Raw genomic sequence first — 18577 nt, forward strand, 5'->3', positions numbered from 1 at the left:
TATTTTGAAAAAAATATTTTTATTGATTTCAGAGAAGAAGGGAGAGGGATAGAGACGCAGAAACATCAATGGTGAGCGAGAATCATTGATTGGCTGCCTCCCTTGGGTCCCACACTGGGGATCGAGCCCACAACCCGGGCATGTGCCCTGACCGGGAATTGAACTGTGACCTCCTGGCTTATAGGTCGACGCTCAACCACTGAGCCACGCCGGCCCAGCTGGGTTGGCTTTTTATATGTCCAGCGTGTCAGGATCAGAAAGGCCCTTAGAGCATCCAGCTCGACTGTTCATTTTACAGATGGGGCAACGGGAGTGCCGAGAGGGGAGAAGGGGACTGGTCGGGTCCCAGAGGCTGTGGCTCCTGAGCTGGGACGTGACCCGCTCTCCTGTCTGGCCCAGGGTGGGCATGGATGAGGGCAGTGCCCGTGGGGAAGGGGTGTTCTGAGAGGGTGGTGGGAGCACAGGGTGGGTAGTGGAGAGAGTGGTGGAGGAGGCGGGCTGGAGCTGGTGGTGGAATTGGGGCATGGGGTGTGGAGGCCTCTGTGGCCAGGATGTCCTCTGAGGAGCAGTTGGCTGAGATGAGATGGGCCCAAAGGGGTGTTTCCTGTCCTCAGAGCTGCCCTGTGGAAGATCTGGGGGGGGACAGGGAGGTGGGGTTGGGAATCAGAGTGGTGGGAGGGTGTGTCAGTGACAGTGTGCGCCTGGGCTTTTAAAAGAATATATATATTGATAGAGAGAGGAAGGGAGAGGGAGAGAGAGTGAAACATCGATGTGAGAGCAAAACATAGATCAGCTGCCTCCTGCATGTCCACCACCAGGGATCCAGCCCGCAACCTGGGCGTGTGTCCTGCCCGGGAATCGAACCGGCAACCTTTCGGTGCACGGGAGGATGCCAAACCAGTGGAGCCACAGTGGCCAGGGCTGATCTTTTTCTGGTGGGATGGTCTGTCAAGTTCAGCCTGGGTCTTCTCTACAACCCCTCCCCCACCCCCCCAGGCCCTTCTGCTCTCTGGGACCTGGGTTCTGTGGCCCCTTCCCCAGCAGATGCCGTCTTCCCGCCCCTCACCCGCTCCAGCAGCAAGTGAATGCGGTGGAAGCTGGGTTCCCAGCCAGGGCAGCTGTGGCCGGGCCGGGGGTGGAGATGGAGGCTTCCCCTGCCCGGCCGGGCTCTCCATTGTGTGGCACCCTTGGCTGTCCCGCTGCCCAGAGCCTGGCCCCGGCCCACATTCCTGGGGTGACGCTCTGGGTCTCCGGGTTGGAGCTGCTGAGCGTGAGGGGCACCGAGTTCTCACAGCACTGAGGGCTTTTGGGGTCGGGGACGGGGACTGGCGGGAGGAAGCCTATAGGGACCCGCAGGTCTCTGCACGGACCACCTGCGTCCAGGAGCTGGTGGTGAAGTCACCGCGTGTCTTTGGACAGGTCACTTTACCTCTCTGAGTGCTGCTTCGTGTGGTCATTCCCCACCCTGCCCCTCTTTCCCCTCTTGGGGCCTCAGTTTCCACATCTGTGAGATGGGAGAGTTACACTCAGTGATCACTCAGGCCTTATGGTTTAGCCTTAAGGTGAGCCCTGAGGTGGGAAGCGTGTGGTGGGAATACCAACTGACGGGCAGCACATTATCTGGTGCATCATCTCACTTGATTCTCACAGCTGCTCTATGGAGCATGAGCTATTACCGTCCCCATTTAACCAAATGGAGGCCCAGAGAAGTTAAACAACTTGCTCGGAGTCACCCAGCAAATAAGTAGAGTTGAACTTGAACCCAAGAGGATCCCAACCCCTGCTCACACTCCTCTAGTCACCAGAAGAGTCGTGCCTGCGTCTGGCTAATGCAGGGAGGGAGGCTTGCGCAGAATTAATCATACGTGGTTTTATTCTAAGCGTTTGCAGCATGATTAGCACAGCACAGGGTGCTGGCTCCCGGCGGCCTGCCAGCTGACCTAATTTGTGCGTCTGTGTCTGTGTCTGTAACTCACCCTTTCTCCTCATTCACCCTCTCTTTTTCTCTCTCTGCACTCTCCCCTGCTGGGTGGCCGCGGCAATGCCTCTTAACCTCTCTGGGCGTTTATACCCTCATCTGTAGTGTAAATGAGGTAAAGTCTTCAGAATAATACTGATAGAAATATTAACATATCTAACAATAATCACAACTACACTTATTTGTTCAGTTCTAGATGTTGGGTCCTGTGCTCAGCTCATTCCTGGCATGATCTTACTTGATTCTCCTGGCAACTCTATGAGCTGCATCCTATTATTATTATCCCCATTTTACAGATGAGAAAACTGAGATTGCAGAGATTCAGTGGCTTGCCTGCTTTCCCACAAGTAGTAAGCGGGGGGCGGCAGGGGGGCGGGGGGCGCTGATTCATTCTGGCTTACCCTCTTTGCTGTCCTGTCTCTCTGGGAAGACTCATGATGTGGGGAGGACTGGTGGTGGGGGTTGGGCATGAGAGACCCCAGACCTCTGGTCTTGGCAAAAGGCTGAGGGCAGAGGGAGGGAGGTGCCTGGCTTCTCCTTGACTGTGTCCACCATCCTCAGTGAGTGTCTGTGAAGCAAGGAGAGTTACCTGACATCCAGCTGCTTTGGGTACCTCACCTGAAACTATGGGAGGATCCTGTAGGGCTGAGTGGTAAGTGAGGGGGGCCCTCTGATCACTATGGCCTGAGGTGCCTCCAGGGTGAGGCTGTGTGAGTCAGCTCAAGAGGAATGGTGGTGGGGGACGGTGAGGGAAGCGGACAGGGCCATGTCAGTCCATTGGGAAGGGTGCCATGTCCCCCTGGCGTTGTATGTGCTTGAATGTGCCTGGTGTTCTACACGGTGCACATGTGTGAAGGGGACTGGGGTGCAGGTGACCGGGGCTTGTTGGTGGGCGTCAGAGAGGCGTCGTGCATATGATGGGGTGGGTGCCTGTCAGGAACATGTGTTGGGATGGTGTGTGAGAGCACGTGGTGTGTTTGTTGTAGAGGGGACTAGGGTGCAGGTGTCCGGGGCTTGTTGGTGGGCGTCAGAGAGGTGTCGTGCATATGATGGGGTGGGTGCCTATCAGGAACATGTGGGATGGTGTGTGAGAGCACGTGGTGTGTTTGTTGTATGTTGAGTATGTGTACAGTGTGCATAGACATTGCGTGTGTGTGGATGGCTCTGGGTAGTTCTGAGCTGAGGTCATGCAAGGGTGAGGGGGGCTGTGGGTCACGGGTGCAGGAGTCCTGGGTGAGCAGCGGGTTGGGGATGGCCCTGGGCAAGGATTCCAGAGACTGAGAACCTGTGTTGGTGTCTCCAGCCCCAGTATCTGCATCTGTGAAATGGGGATAAAGAACCCGGGAGGCTGTGAGGGGTGAAGGAGGCAGCACGGGCAGTGTGGCCCTCAGCCGCTGTGGGCAGAGCCGCGTTGGTGGCTCCACTGGGAATCTCAGACCTTCACTGGCTGCCCAGGGAGCCTCCAGGTGGGTGACTGCTCCAGGACTGGCGATGTGGGAAGCAGAGGTCAGGCTTCTGCCGTGGGCACCCTCTCCTGCCTACGCCCGCGTCGGTGCGTGAGGGTGTGGGGGATGCAAACAGGAGACACCGTGTTTATGAGTCGTGAGCTTGGTGTCCGAGCCCGAAGGTGTCCCTCCGTAGGGATGTGCGCGGTCATGTGCTCGGACAGGGAGGGGTCGGTGTGTGCCCTGGGTGAGGTGATGCGATTGTGCTGAAGTTGTGTGGGGCATTCGTGGGTGTGTTAGGTGTGGCCAGGGTGCATTTGTGTGTCTGTGTGTGTGTGCACATGTAGCTAGCGGTGTAGTAAGTGGGTGATCAGAGGATGGTGTGTGCGGGGCTCTATTGTCTGTGAGCTAAGAAGGTAGGCACACAGGTTGGGGTCAGTAAATGTTGCCCATAATTTTGTGTGTGTACGCCGGAGTATGAGTGCATAGCTGTGTGTTTTGTAGGGCGTGGCTGTGTGTGCTGGGATGTGTGTGTGGTGTGTGCATGAGGATGTCACTGGATTGTCTGTTAGCTGCAGTGTGCGCACGTGTGTGTGTGTGTGTGTGTGTGTGTGTGTGTGTGTGTTTATCAGGCACAGGAGGGTGTGAGTTTACCTGGGGGGATGCAGTGAGGGTCATGGGGAGGCCAAAGGGTCCTGGGCATTCTGAATCAGTTCTCCTTTAAGGGAATGGAATGATTATTGTGCTAATTATGCATGGGTTATGCAAATGAGAGGTCGTTTAGGGGTCAAAGGCTGTTTGTCGCAGCCCTCCTCTGGCATTTTGTGACTTTTGAGGCTTTCCCTCCCAGGCTGCTCTCCACCCCCATCTTTTTCCTCTGCCCTTTCTGTCCCCCTGGGAGCCACAGCCACCAGCAGCACCCGGGGCGGGCCCCATTGAGCCCTGGTCCCCGCTGGCCCAGGGACGGGTAAAGCTGGCACGCAGTCACCTTGTGGGGAGGTGCTGGGCAAGACGGCATTCTGCACCCCACCTCCTACCCCTGCAGGGGCGCCCAGCATCTAGCTTCCCAGGGCGAGTTCAGGGGTGACCGGGCCATGGGCCACCCTCCCCTCCGCCCCATCGAGGGGCTGCTTATTTTCTGGAAAGAATGATCTCTTGGATGCAGGTTTGGAAAATCACCGAGGTGGCCCCTTCCCCAGCTTTGTCTGATGAGCGTGAGTCTAAATTAAGATGTGAGAGAATTCTCTCCCTCCACCTCCCACTCTCGCCTTCTCTTTCTCTCACACAGCGAGTCCTCCCTCCACTCCCCCCCTGGACTCCTGACCCCTGGCCTTCCACTGTCCCTGCCTCTTTGTCCCATGTCTCTGCCCTCCCCCCTCCCTGTCATCCTCTCTGTTCCTCCGTGATCTCTCCCTCTCCTGCCTCTGCCCCCTCCCACCCCCCATCTCTGTGGGGAGCTGGAGCTCCTGGTCCTTAGCATGGAGGAGATGGTCGTCATGGTAACGGTTGTCATGTCAATGGCTACTGATCTGGGGATGAATGGTATCTAGGTGAGAGCTACCTGAGTGGATGCGGATGGGCTCACAGGAGGCTCCATGCTTGTCTCTGAGCCTCAGAGCTACACAGTATGCACCCCTACCCAGTGCCCGCCCCCCATGCATGTGCCTGTTTGTACCCAAAGGCACACCAACACACGGTGCCTCTCTGTGGCTGCCTTTAGGTGAGTGTGTGTCTGGGTGTGTCTGTATATGTTTTCTCTGTTTCTGGGTGTCTCTGTGTTCATTACAAGGGTCTGTGTGGCTTTGGGGTGGGGGTTCTTTGGATTTTTCTGCAGGCCTTTCTGGGATCAGGGTTTCAGGGGCTGTGTGTGGCACTTGTCACTGAGGCATCATGAGGCTGCCCTGTTTTGGCTCTCACATTTACCTCAGTTTGGAAGTCCCTAGGAATCACAGACTTCTTAGAGTCTCTCCTCCCAGCTAAAGATCTCCCTGGCCTGCCTGCAAAGATGGAAAGACCGGTGAGGATGGCCCCACCCAGGAGTGGAGCCTGAGCCCTGGTCCTGCTCAGTCCCCATCCCGCTGTGTGGCCCTGGGCAGGAGCTATAGTCTCTGTCCTGCTCAGTCCCCATCCTGCTGGTGACCCTGGGCAGGAGCTATAGTCTCTGTCCTGCTCAGTCCCCATCCTGCTGGTGACCCTGGGCAGGAGCTATAGTCTCTGTCCTGCTCAGTCCCCATCCTGCTGGTGACCCTGGGCAGGAGCTATAGTCTCTGTCCTGCTCAGTCCCCATCCTGCTGGTGACCCTGGGCAGGAGCTATAGTCTCTGTCCTGCTCAGTCCCCATCCTGCTGGTGACCCTGGGCAGGAGCTATAGTCTCTGTCCTGCTCAGTCCCCATCCTGCTGGTGACCCTGGGCAGGAGCTATAGTCTCTGTCCTGCTCAGTCCCCATCCTGCTGGTGACCCTGGGCAGGAGCTATAGTCTCTGTCCTGCTCAGTCCCCATCCTGCTGGTGACCCTGGGCAGGAGCTATAGTCTCTGTCCTGCTCAGTCCCCATCCTGCTGGTGACCCTGGGCAGGAGCTATAGTCTCTGTCCTGCTCAGTCCCCATCCTGCTGGTGACCCTGGGCAGGAGCTATAGTCTCTGTCCTGCTCAGTCCCCATCCTGCTGGTGACCCTGGGCAGGAGCTATAGTCTCTGTCCTGCTCAGTCCCCATCCTGCTGGTGACCCTGGGCAGGAGCTATAGTCTCTGTCCTGCTCAGTCCCCATCCTGCTGGTGACCCTGGGCAGGAGCTATAGTCTCTGTCCTGCTCAGTCCCCATCCTGCTGGTGACCCTGGGCAGGAGCTATAGTCTCTGTCCTGCTCAGTCCCCATCCTGCTGGTGACCCTGGGCAGGAGCTATAGTCTCTGTCCTGCTCAGTCCCCATCCTGCTGGTGACCCTGGGCAGGAGCTATAGTCTCTGTCCTGCTCAGTCCCCATCCTGCTGGTGACCCTGGGCAGGAGCTATAGTCTCTGTCCTGCTCAGTCCCCATCCTGCTGGTGACCCTGGGCAGGAGCTATAGTCTCTGTCCTGCTCAGTCCCCATCCTGCTGGTGACCCTGGGCAGGAGCTATAGTCTCTGTCCTGCTCAGTCCCCATCCTGCTGGTGACCCTGGGCAGGAGCTATAGTCTCTGTCCTGCTCAGTCCCCATCCTGCTGGTGACCCTGGGCAGGAGCTATAGTCTCTGTCCTGCTCAGTCCCCATCCCGCTGGGTGGCCCTGGGCAGGAGCTGCAGTCTCTGGCTGCAGGTAGTTTGCCTAAGAACTGAGCAGAGTCTCCAAGGGACTCCAGCTTAGCTTCCCAGGTGTGGAGGCTGGCAGTGTGGGGAGCCTTCCTTCTGACCTCGTCACCCCAGGGCCCAGGGGTTGTTCTTCTGGGCTGTGCGGGTGGAGATGGGAGCTGGGGAAAGTTGGACGATGGGTGCGCTGAGCTCCTGGAATGTCTAAGCCGGAGGAAGCCCAGCAATTAGTCACGGGAGCAATTACACTAATTGTTCCACTCCATGACTCACTGGTAGCAAGTAAATACTGATTAATTCATTACTTTGAGACTGTGTGTGTGTGTGTGTGTGTGTGTGTGTGTGTGTGTGAGTGAACGGGCGGAGCGGGGGGAGGGGGAATCTCCTGGCCCCCTGCCCTGGCCCCCTGCCCTGCCTGGGTAGGGCTTTGGAGCAGGTGGTCGAGGCGGGGGCAGGGAGCCAGGATTGGGATCCTCTCTCTAGCTCTGTATGAACTCCAATAGGGGGCCTGTCGGGGGCGGGGTGAGAGGCGGATCCAGCCCCCCTCCTGCTCACATACCCTCCATGGCTTCCATGCCAGTCAGACAGTGCGGTGCCCAGCCTGCACCTCAGAGAAAGTCGTCAGGTGGCCACTGAAGGCCCTCTGTGGTGGGCTTCCCCAGCCTCAGCCCCTGCCCTGTCTCGCCCTTGCCACAGCTCAAAGCTGTGACAGATGTGAATTCAGCAGCAGAGACGCTCTGAAAGATAAAGCAGGAGAGCTTCTCGGAAGAAGGGGCAGGAGGTCGTGGCACAAAGTTGGAGAAGGAAGAGTGTTCTAGGTGGAGGGAGTGGCAGGAGCCAAGGAGGCAGGAGAGACCAGGCCGGTTCCAGAAACAGAGGGGCCAGGGCGGCTGGAACCAGTGATGGGCCATGCAGGGGGACCCTGATGAGGCTGGAGGCGGGCAGGGCCAGCTCTGAAAGCACAGGCTGCCCCCCACTCCTCACCCCCACTCCTCACCCGGAGCCTCTGTGCATTCTATTCCCTCCGTCTTTCTCTCTTCATTTCAGGTGTTTAAGACTCAGGTGCTAACCTTCAGCTCTGAGCAGCAGGAGTCAATCTCGCCTTCCTCTGGAAAGCCCTCAGGGGCAGGGACTGTGGCTGGGCTCCATCAGGGTCAAGGTGTGGCTGGAGGTGGGGCCAAGCCTGCTCCTCTCAGGGGGTTGCAGGCCTGTCTTGGATGTTCTTGGTGCTGGCTCTCAGCCCAGGGTTGCAGGAAGGCCCCAGGAGCCCCAGTCCCCGTCTTCCCAGGTTCTGATTGTAGGGGAGTCTTGGGCCTGGTGAGCTGGACCCTGGAGCCCCTCTCCGCTCTCCCGACCCCCAGAGACCTTGGGGCAGCATCAGGCCCTGAGCTGACTCTGCCTTTGAGATCCTTTGTGGGGAGGTGAGGGGGGCTGACCTCTAGTTTTGGGGAGGACCCAGGGCTGGAGCATGCACTCTTTCTCTCCCTGCCCCCCACCTTTATCCATGGAAATTCCTCCCAGAGCCCCAGATCTCAGCACCGCCATGCCTGTCTGTTGGGACTAATTGTCCTATCTGGAATTTCAAGGTGTGAGACTTTGGGTCCCAAGCCAGGCCTGACTCACATCTGGGGCAGCTGGTGCGCTGGGCAGTTCAGTTCTGTCCTCTGTGGAAGAGGGTCCACATGAAGGGTGACACTAACTTGTGCTGAGCACCTGCTGTATACGAGGCGCTCAGCTCTGCACACCTCTTAGCACGTTACCCGATAGGGCAGATGCTGTTTGCTGTGAGTAATGAGTAAACTGAGGCACAGAGAGACTAAGTAACTTCCCCACGTCCGTCACACATTTAGTAAGCGGTGGAGCCAGGACTCAAACCCAGCATTCTGGCCCTCAGCCTGCTCCTGCCACCCAGCGGTTCTGATCCGGGGGTGGGGAGTGATGGGTCCTCAGTGGTGGCCGTCAGCAAGAGGGCTGCCACCCTGGCCCCTGGGTGGGCAGGAAGGGGTAGTCAGGCCCACCCCGCTCTGCCCACCTGGAGGCCACAGCCGATGCCGTCCCTCCATTGTCACTCTGTCCCTCTGGGTGTGACCGGGCTGCTGGCCTCAGTGCTGAGCCCAGGGCCTGTGTCTGCCCTCCCCAGGCTCAGCGCTGGCGCAGTGAGAACTTTGAGAGGCCCGTGGACCTTGAGGGCTCCGGGGACGATGACTCCTTCCCCGATGATGAGCTGGATGACCTGTACTCGGGGTCCGGCTCGGGCTGTAAGTACCTCCCCTTCCTTTTCCTTGTGTGTGTGTCGAGCTGGCCATGTCGGTCTGCCTCCAGTGCCCCACGCAAGGCTGATCTCAGGCAACAGGACCCCCTGCAGGCTCACTGAAGCCGTGGTGTGGGGGAGGGGAGGCCAGGCTGGGGTCTCCCATGGACCTCAAGCACATGGAGGGCCAGTTATCCTGGGGGTGGAACCAGGGCCTTATGACCTCCACGCCCAGGACTCCCGGCTCCCCAAGGTTCTGCTCTGTGTCCTCGCCTCCAGGTGGGAACAGAGACATCCCTCAGGAACCCGGTTTTCCGTGCTGTTCCAACACTTGGGGGGACTTAGCAGGGCAAGTCCTCGCCCCTACCCCCCTCTCCAGAAGGGCCAGCGGAGTAGTTGAGTTCCAATCCCAGCTTCGCCACCAACAGCTGCAGCACCTTTATAAAGCCGCCTTTCCTCTCAGAGCCTCCGTTTTTATCTGTGAGTGGTGAGGTATATATACCTTCTTTGCAGAGTCTGGAGGGCTTCCGCGTAAGGCCTCAGGGCCTGGCACAGAGAGAGCTCTGCGCGGTGTGGCTGAGATTTGAGCCCAGTGAGAGGACAGGACAGGCCTCGTGAGGCGGTAGGAGGTCTGCGTGCCACAGAACTGGCCCTGCGCAGCCACCTCGTCTCCGCACGTTAGCCCACTTTCTAAAGCCTCTTGCGAGTTAATTTTCATTAACTTCACCTCTGATGGGTCAGGCCTCCACTCCCAAACCTCCCTGGCTCCTCCTCGCTTCTCCTGTGCCTGGGTCAGGCCCCGTAGGAGCTGCGTGCAGACGTTTCCACCCAAGTCCCTTCCACTTGACGCGGTTTCTCCAGATCGCTCAGGCATCCCCTTGTAGGAAGGTCTCCTTCTACCCCTGCCCTCTGCCTGTGCCTCAGGTAGCCCTTAGGGTACCCACTGCCTCTTCCCAGAATGCCCTTCCCCTGCTGCCCCAACCTCTAGCGAGATTTGCGGCCAGTAGGCCCTACCACTGCCTGGATTCAGCCTGTTAGAAGCTCCAGGCTGGGTGGCTGGGGTAGTCAGAGAAGGCTTCCGGAAGAGATGGTCCCCTCGAGGAACTTTCGGCTAGGCAGAGAGGAGCTGGGGAACAGCCACCAGCCATCAGCCACCTGGTAACCTTTGGCCAGACTGTGCCTTCCTCCTTTCCCTCGTCTTGTCCTGGGAAAACTGTGTAAGGAGTGAGGGTTGGGAGCCCCTCATCTGATGGCCATTGCTTCCCTGGGATCCTCATGCCCAGATCCCTAGCTCTCTCCTCTCCCCCACCCCCTCAGACTTCGAGCAGGAGTCAGGCATTGAGACGGCCATGCGGTTCAGCCCAGACGTGGCCCTGGCAGTGTCCACCACACCTGCTGTGCTGCCTACCGTGGATGTCCAGCCCGTGGGCACCCCGTTCGAAGAGCTCCCCTCTGAGCGTCCCACACCAGAGCCAGCCACTAGCCTCCCAATGGTGACGGAGGTCCCAGAAGAGCCCAGCCAGAGAGCCACCACCATCTCCACTCCCATGGCTACCACTGCTGCCACAACCACAGGGGCCCCGACCGTGGCCTTGGTGCCTGCCACAGCGGCCACCGCCGCTCCCAGCATCCCTGCGGCACCCCCTTCCACGGCCACCACCTCTGTCATAAGGACCACCGGCGTACGGAGGCTGCTTCCTCTTCCACTGACCACGGCGGCCACGGCCCGGGCCACCACCCCAGCAGCGCCCTCACCTCCCACCACGGTGGCTGTCTTGGACACTGAGGCCCCAACCCCCAGGCTGGTCAGTACAGCTACCTCCAGGCCAAGGGCCCTTCCCAGGCCAGCTACCACCCAGGAGCCTGATACCCCAGAGAAGAGCACCCTGCCCCTGGGGACCACTGCCCCCGGACCAACCGAGGTGGCTCAGGTAAGCAAAGGAGAGGACAGGGAGTGAGAGCAGAGGAGGGGGGCCAGGGTCTGGGGAGGGAGGATGGAGCTGGGCAGAGGTGCGGATGGGAAGGTTCTGGAGATGAGCCAGACGGGATGGGGAGGGCGAGAGAGGGAGGTGGCTGGAGTGCCCCTGCTGGGTGTGAGTCACAGGATAAGGATGGAGGGTGAGATGGATGGGGATGGAAGAGAGATCAGGCTGGGTTTTAGAATATTAGGAAGGAATTGGGTGATGTGTGTGTTGGTGGGGGAGGGGGAGGGTCCAGAGCCCGTGTGTTCTGTTAACAGCACAGTCTCGGGACCCAGGCAGCCGAGGTCGGAACTTCTGCCACTTTTTAGCCATGGGACATCAGGAAGCCACCAATCCTTTCTATACCACCTATACCTCTGTTTCTTTTCTTAAAAAAAAAAAAAAGATATATTTTTTATTGATTTCAGAGAGGAAGGGTGTGTTCTGTTAACAGCACAGTCCCGGGACCCAGGCAGCCGAGGTTGGAACTTCTGCCACTTCTTAGCCATGGGACATCAGGAAGCCACCAATCCTTTCTATACCGCCTATACCTCTGTTTCTTTTCTTTTTTTAAAAAAAGATATATATTTTTTATTGATTTCAGAGAGGAAGGGAGAGGGTGAGATAGAAACATCAATGATGAGAGAGAATCATTGATCAGCTGCCTCCTGCATGCCTCCTACTGGGGATTGAGCCCACAACCCGGGCATGTGCCCTTGACTAGAATCAAACCTGGGACCCTTCAGTCCCGCAGGCCGACGCTCTATCCACTGAGCCAAACCGGTTAGGGCTGTACCTCTGTTTCTTTATCTGTGAAAGGAGAAAATAAGAATGTAAATCATAGTGTTGAGAGAATTAAGTTCCCTGACGTATCCCCAGTGCTGAGGACAATGCCTGGCTGTGGTAACAAACCATGTGTTTTTGTATTATTGTCATAATCACTGGTGGTGTTATTAGTCTGAAGGAGCACCCTGCCCCTGGGCACCACTTGTAGCTGGGTTGAAGCTCAGTGCTATGCACTTCACCTGTGCCATCTCCTCTCTCCTCACACGGGCTGGTTCCCTGGACACCCGGCCCCAAGGGGCGTCAGACTCAGCAGTTGTGCTCTCGGACTCACCTCCACCTCAGGCATGTGGACTGGGGACCTGGCCCAAGAGTGTAACAGCTGCACCCGAAGTCCTGGGATAGAAACTCAGCAGGAATCCCCCACGGCAGCGGGAGGGGAAAGTGACGGAGGAGATAGGATGGGGACAGTATGTAGCCAGGGGAGGAGAGACAGTGTAGTAAATGCTTAGAAACACAGATGCTGGAGATCTGAACTTTAGTTCTGCTTCTTCCGCTTACTGGCTGTGGAAGAAGCTATCTTTCTGAACCTATTTCCTGTTCTGTAAATTGGGCGTAACAATACTCCCTTCATGGAGATGTTGTGAGGGTAAATGCTCATAATGTGCTTGGCACAGTGCCTGGCACATAGAGTGCTTGGTAAGTGTTAGTCCACTGTGTGTGTGTGTGCGTGTGTGTATGTGGCTGCCCCGTGGCTGGGGGTGCTGGGGCCTGGCGCCTGGGCTCATGCCATCCTCTCTACAGACCCCAACTCCAGAGTCCCTGCTGACCACCATCCGGGATGAGCCGGAGGTACCAGTGAGTGGGGGGCCCAGCGGGGACTTTGAGCTGCCAGAGGAAGAGACCACGCAGCCAGACACAGCCAATGAGGTGGTGGCCGTGGGTGGGGCTGCGGCTAAGCCATCGCCTCCACCTGGGATGCTGCCCAAGGGTGCCCGCCCCGGCCCTGGCCTCCTGGACAATGCCATCGACTCGGGCAGTTCGGCGGCTCAGCTGCCGCAGAAGAGCATCCTGGAGCGGAAGGAGGTGCTTGTAGGTGAGATGTGGGCTCTGGAGGAGCTCAGGGTGGGGCAACTGGTTTGGGCCTCAGTTTGCCCTCCAGGAACCCTGGAGGATGGTCAGGGTGTGAGTTTTCTAGGAGCCTAGTTACCCAGGACCTGCCCTCTGGTTTCCCCCTTGACCTTCACCCATCCCAGGGTCTGACTCTGACTTCATGTTACCTCCAGCACCTTCCTCAGCACCCTCTGACCCCTGTTCAGACTTTGCCCTTGACCCCTGCTTTTTGGGCCATGCTGGTTGACCCTCCCGGAACTCCCTCCTTGGGTCCTGATTTCTGAGCCCATTCTTTAGCTTGATCTGCCCCTACCCTGGACCCCAGTCACTGAGGACCTGCCCTGGCTGAGTCTCCTGAAGAGTCCAGACTCAAGGTCCAATCCCCAGTCCCCACTAAGGAGGAGCAGTGTGGCCTCGGCAGGTCCTTCCCCTCCCGAGGCTCCCCTTTCATCATCTGTAGAATGGAGATCATCATTTTGCACTTAATTCTTAGTGCACATCTGTTCATATGTTAACTCCTCTGCTTGGGATGGGTCATAGTTTAGTTGGCAGAGTTGTTCTTTCCTGATGGTATAGGAAATACTGGAACATCTTTCCACTGATGGTGCCTTACATTGCATGGGGACCATAGCCCCACCCTTGAGCTGTGTGAGGCTTCGATGGGTTAGTGTGTGTTAGGCAACTAGACCTGGCCAGGCTGCAGTGAGGGCTACAAATGGCAGCAACTCCAGTCTCAGATTCCAGTCTCCCAGCCCTCTCCCCACTCTTGCCCCTTTCCCTCAGGGCATTGCCCCTCTCCCCAGGTACTCCCCTCACCTCCAAGCCATTACCACCACCCCCCGAACCCAACCCCTTCCTCTGGACATGACCTCTGCTCTCTTCCTCCACAGCTGTGATTGTGGGTGGGGTGGTGGGCGCCCTCTTCGCTGCCTTCCTGGTCACCCTGCTCATCTACCGCATGAAGAAGAAAGACGAGGGCAGCTACACTCTGGAGGAGCCCAAGCAGGCGAGCGTCACATACCAGAAGCCTGACAAGCAGGAGGAGTTCTACGCCTAGCGGAGCCACAGTGCCTCCCCAGAGCCTCAGCATCGCCCCTCTGCCCAGTCCCCGGCCTGTTCTACCAGCCCTGGCCTAGGATGGGGTCTGGGAGAAGGCCTGGCCCCAGTTCATCTTTGCCCGCCCTCTCAAGGTCTGCCCAGACTGTCAGCCTCACACAGATCTTCCCCAAGGTACAGGGGGCACTGCCATCTGCCCTAGACTGTGCCCTTACGAGCTCATCTCTTGTCTTCCACTAGCCTGGGCTTCAGGACCTTGTGTCAGATGGATAGCAGGAAAGAAGCTCCTGATTGGTTGGTGGAAGAAAGGGTGGGGCTTTAGTTGGGCTTCAACTCCAACCTGGCCCCACAGGGCTTGCTGAGGTCTTTTAAGGGCAGAGAGGGACTCAGGCTAGTTTCCAGGACAAGAATTTATAAGCTCAGCCCTTGAAATCGAGACACTGCCACCTCTTGCTTCTTCCCAGGGCCCCTTTATACCTGGGTAAGATGTGCCCCTTGTTGCCAGTGTGTTTTGTCCTGGCCTGCCCCAGGTTGTGGGTTCACTCTACCCTCATCCCACCCACTGCACATGCACTCTTTCCCAGTCTGTCCCTGAGGAATTGGCTTCCCAAGAGTGCCCTGGCAGTCACTGGTGAGGAGGGCTGGGCTCCGACCTCCCTCTTGCAAGTGGACTCTGCACAGACACCATCTCCCACAAGGTCACACATATTGTAACATCCAAAGACAGAAGCACGAAATGACAAAATCATACGCAATCCTGACCACCCTGCCAGTCCAGATATGTCACACAAACATCCTCCCAAAGATGTTTCTTCTCATGTGTTTCTCATGCACCCCCAGATGCTATGACAATGCAAGTCACCAGTCATTGTCACCCAGTGGTGACGGTGTGGCCTGCTTCCCTCACTGTGTGTCTTTACACATGCACATACAATCTGGTACCATGCAAGTTGTTCTCTAGCTTTCAGGCTCACTGGGAGGGCGGAACCAAGCCGGAACAGTCAGCCCATATTGGGTCCCCTGAGTTGCCCTGTCAGACTCAGTCCTTCACCATAGCACCTCCACCAACCACTTGCCACCAACCCCGGTGTGTCAGACACAATCCCACGTGGATGCAGTCTCACCCCACACAGCCTGCTCTCACACTGGAGGAAGACAGGTGGGCACTGGCTTTTCCCATAAAGTATGTGGGAGGAGTTGCCACAGGCCCCTCAGGGCATTGCACACCCCAGCCTGCTTCCCTCCTCTAAAGCCTGCAAGGGGTTGGTTTGGGGCCAGTCCCCCACTAGCCGGGAGCCTTGCTTAGGAAGGCAGGCTGGTTCCTGGAATTCTAGGGCTGGGGAGGGGGCATGGATCTCCTAGGACCAAAGGCCCCGGGTGGGGAGGGAGCAGGTGATCTGGCTCCTGGCCTCCCTGCGTAGCCTTCCTGCTCTGAGCTAGGGGCTGACTGCCTCCCAGGACACAAGTCTCCAAAGTGCCTGTGAGGGTGGGCCCTGCTGCCCGGGCCCTCTGCACCCTCTCCCCTCGGCCTCTCCAGGCCCCCCTCAGCCCAACCCCGGGTCCTCCCTGGGCCTCCCCCATTGACACCTTGTCCACGTATTTGGCCAAACAACTTGGCAGTTCTGGCTGTAGCTGGATGGACCTGCAGCTGGAAGCAGCCCATCCAGACGCCCTGCCCCGGGCTGAGGGCTGAGAGCAGGTGGGGACGGGTGTCACGGCCCCCAGCCCGCCTCCCCCTTCTTTACCCTTGCAAGTGGGGCTACTTCCGTGGCTATTTTAAATGTGGGGTCACAAATCTCCTTTGGGGATGGTGTGCTCAGTGGGGGCTCTTGGAGCCTGGGATGTGGTCTGCTCGGTAGCTGGCTGGTGCTCACACCCCCACCCCTCACCTGCAACCCAGGTGAAAGCCAGGACCCCAGGTTTTATTTCTGTTCCCTTTTCAAGATGCACTGGCAGCAGACTTCTGCTGGGTGAGGGTGGGGGTGCCTGCAGCGGTGAGGGCGAGGTTCAGGGCTTCCACAGCCCGTCTGCTCACCCTCCTCCTTCCAGGCTGGGGCTCCATCTTGCAGACCCCAAAGCCCCTCTCAGCGGGGCCTGGAGGCTTGTGAGGAACCCAGCTGGTCCCAGCCTTGGAGGGGGATGTCATGGGGAGAGGCATCCGGGCCCACAAACTGTTGACAGTGACCTGGCCTCAGTCCCCCTGGAGAGGAAGGGCTGGGGCACGGATGGGTGGCACCGAGGCCCCAGCCTCCCTCCCCCCTGATCCCTGGCGGGTTGCTGTCTTGGGGCAGCAGCTCTGGTGAGAAGGCCTGGGCAGGCCAAGGCTGGGAAACCAGAGACCTGTGGCGGGGTGGGGGCGGGTCCAGCACAAGATGCGTGACTCGGGCTCGGACTGGCTGGAGTGGGCTTGGGTGGCCTGCCTGGGTCACTTCGGGGCCTGGCTTCCAACTCGGGGCTTTACCTTCTGGCACCGGCCTCTTCTCTGTGCCCTTAGCATTTGAGAGGAGAGACTGAGGGCCTGGTTCATGGAGCCCTGGGCAAATGTCCAGGCTTTATCCTTATGAAGTTCAACGGTCTGACCAGCCCAAATCCACTCTGGCCGGCCCGAGAAGGGCAAGGCGATCCACGAGGTCGGTTCAAAGGATGAGCTGGCGCTCTCCTAGGTGCAATGTGGGGGCAGGGCCTGCCCAGATCCCCAGACACCCTGGTGCTCCCGGGGAGGGTGTCTGGTGGGCCCTGGCCTTTCCTGGCAGCATGGCCAATGCCAAAGGAGGGGGAGCTACTGTGGCTTGAGGACCTCCCTGGGGCCCAGCTGCAGGGAGCACGAGGCAGGCTGGGAGTTGAAGGTTGGACCCACCCCCCAGTTGTGGTGTCTGGAGCCAGGCTCTGTCTTCCCAGGGGCCAGAGGGAGCACTTCTCCTGAAGAGCTGGGCCGGGCAGGTCTGCGGGCGGTGGCTTGGGATGCTTGGTGCCGGACCCCCCCGGGGTTGGCAAAGTCATCTGTCCAAGCTTCCAGCTGGGGCCCTGGGCACAGGGAGCAAACCCATCTGCCTCCCGGGCAGGAGTGGCCACCACCACCTCAGCTCTCTGAATTGCTTCTGACAGCCACCACCCTGGACTTGCTTCCCAGGCCTCCTGCCTGTAAATAGAAGCTCCTGAACTGTACAGATTTACAGAGATGCCGAGACCGGGCCTGGAGTCACTGCCTAAGGGCTAATGGCCCCAGCATCCCTCGGTGCCCACCTGGCAGCGCAGCGCACCCGGCCCAGCGTGGCGAATGCATGTAAATATTTTTTGTAGGCAGCGTGGCTCCAGAGAGCCCCCTGAAGACAGTGTCCCTCCCGCGCGTCCTTCCTCCTGTACAGAGCCCTCCAAGGACCTGTCCTGGGGTGGCTGGGAGTTTGTCCTTCCCTGCCCCAGGCCTTCCCTGTCCTCTCTCCCCCATAACCTGTTTATTAACCACACCTATCCTGAGTTCATGGCCAAAACTTTAAGGAAAAGCCGAGGAAGAAGACTGGAAAGTGACCAAGGCGCCTGCCCCCGTGGGTGCTCACCTGTCCCAGGCTCGTGAAGGAACCGTTTGGGTTTTTTTGTTTGTTTTTTAACACTTCCCGTGCTGTGCCCATTTATAAGAGGAAATAAAATTAAGCTGAAATGATGTGCTGTGGCCAGACTGTGAGAGGAACATAGAGGTCACTGGGGGAGGGGCAGCCCACAGTCCCCCTTGGACCTCAGCCACCTTCCACTTTAAAAGAACTTGAGAACCCAGCAGGGAGAATTGACCAGCCACCCCTTGTGGGGACCATTATGGTAAAAGCTGCTGTTGGTTGAGTGTTTGGGAAACCACGGAGCTGACTGTGGCCAGGCTGTGGTTGGGTGAGGGCCAGGCTGTGGTGGCACTGGGGGCCCTGGGGGCCACCCCCAGAGGAAGAACTGTGGTCTCGGGCCGCAAAGATCGAATCTTGGGACCAGAGGATAATGGAATGGTCTGGCGAGGTGGGATGGCTTTGGGATCTGATGGGCCGGGTGTCAGGCTCAGGTGGCATTTGCTAGCTCTGACTCCGGAGAAGTGACCTGGTCTCTCTGAGCCTCAACTTCCTCACCTGTAAAGTGGGACAACAATGAACAACGTCCCTGAGATGGAATGGGGCAGGGATTGAATGAGGGGGACACTTAGCACAGTGCCTGGCACAGTCAGCCTCAGGCACAGGGTCCTGGATGATGGTGTCAGAACAGCGGAACCCAGGACAGGAGGAGTTCATGGCCTGGAAGCACAGACGGACTTCTGCGATCACAGGACGGGAGGGGGGGCACCTTCCGAGCCAGCCCTGGGCCCCGTGGTGTCAGCCCCTTCAGGGCTTCAGTGGGATTGTCCCTGCCCTGCTTGCGCACCTGTGACAGGCTTGGTGCACCTTGGGCCAGTGGGTCTCTCCCTGACGGGAAGGCCTTCCCATCTTCAGTCCTCGTTCTCTGGGGCACACTGGGCTCTGCCCCCTTGCCAAGGGCTAGCCTCCCGGCAGGAGGGTCCTGGTCACAAACTTCCCTTCTCCAAGGCAGACCTCTCATGCCCCGCAAATATTTTCTCTAGAAATTATTCCTCTGGAAAGGTGATACTCACACAGGGTCCTGATGGCCCTGGGGTGGGTTGGAGTCTAAGGCCCTGGATTTGGTCTAAGATCCTATCCCTCCCTCCCTCCTTCCCTCCCTCCATCGCT

At 58.4% G+C, this 18577-nt stretch overlaps 1 protein-coding gene across 1 annotated transcript; it reads left to right on the plus strand.

The window, feature by feature from the left end:
* Positions 1-8838: 8838 nt before the first annotated feature.
* SDC3 (syndecan 3) lies at positions 8839-17520 on the plus strand. The gene is made up of 4 exons (XM_014546793.1): positions 8839-8956; positions 10267-10880; positions 12498-12789; positions 13697-17520. The coding sequence occupies exons 2-4, from the start codon at positions 10299-10301 to the stop codon at positions 13861-13863; spliced, it is 1041 nt and encodes a 346-aa protein (XP_014402279.1). The 5' UTR covers positions 8839-8956; positions 10267-10298; the 3' UTR covers positions 13864-17520.
* The last annotated feature ends 1057 nt before the right edge of the window (positions 17521-18577 follow it).

The sequence above is a fragment of the Myotis brandtii genome, unplaced genomic scaffold (assembly GCF_000412655.1).
Source record: "Myotis brandtii unplaced genomic scaffold, ASM41265v1 scaffold456, whole genome shotgun sequence".
Lineage (NCBI taxonomy): Eukaryota > Metazoa > Chordata > Mammalia > Chiroptera > Vespertilionidae > Myotis > Myotis brandtii.

What these genes read in the sequence shown, in the direction of transcription:
- SDC3 (XM_014546793.1), top strand. Translation starts at nt 10,299, where the DNA reads ATGCGGTTCAGCCCAGACGTGGCCCTGGCAGTGTCCACCACACCTGCT. An exon ending in GACCAACCGAGGTGGCTCAG is followed by an intron (nt 10,881 to 12,497) that starts GTAAGCAAAGGA and finishes TCCTCTCTACAG; the next exon opens with ACCCCAACTCCAGAGTCCCT. An exon ending in GCGGAAGGAGGTGCTTGTAG is followed by an intron (nt 12,790 to 13,696) that starts GTGAGATGTGGG and finishes CTTCCTCCACAG; the next exon opens with CTGTGATTGTGGGTGGGGTG.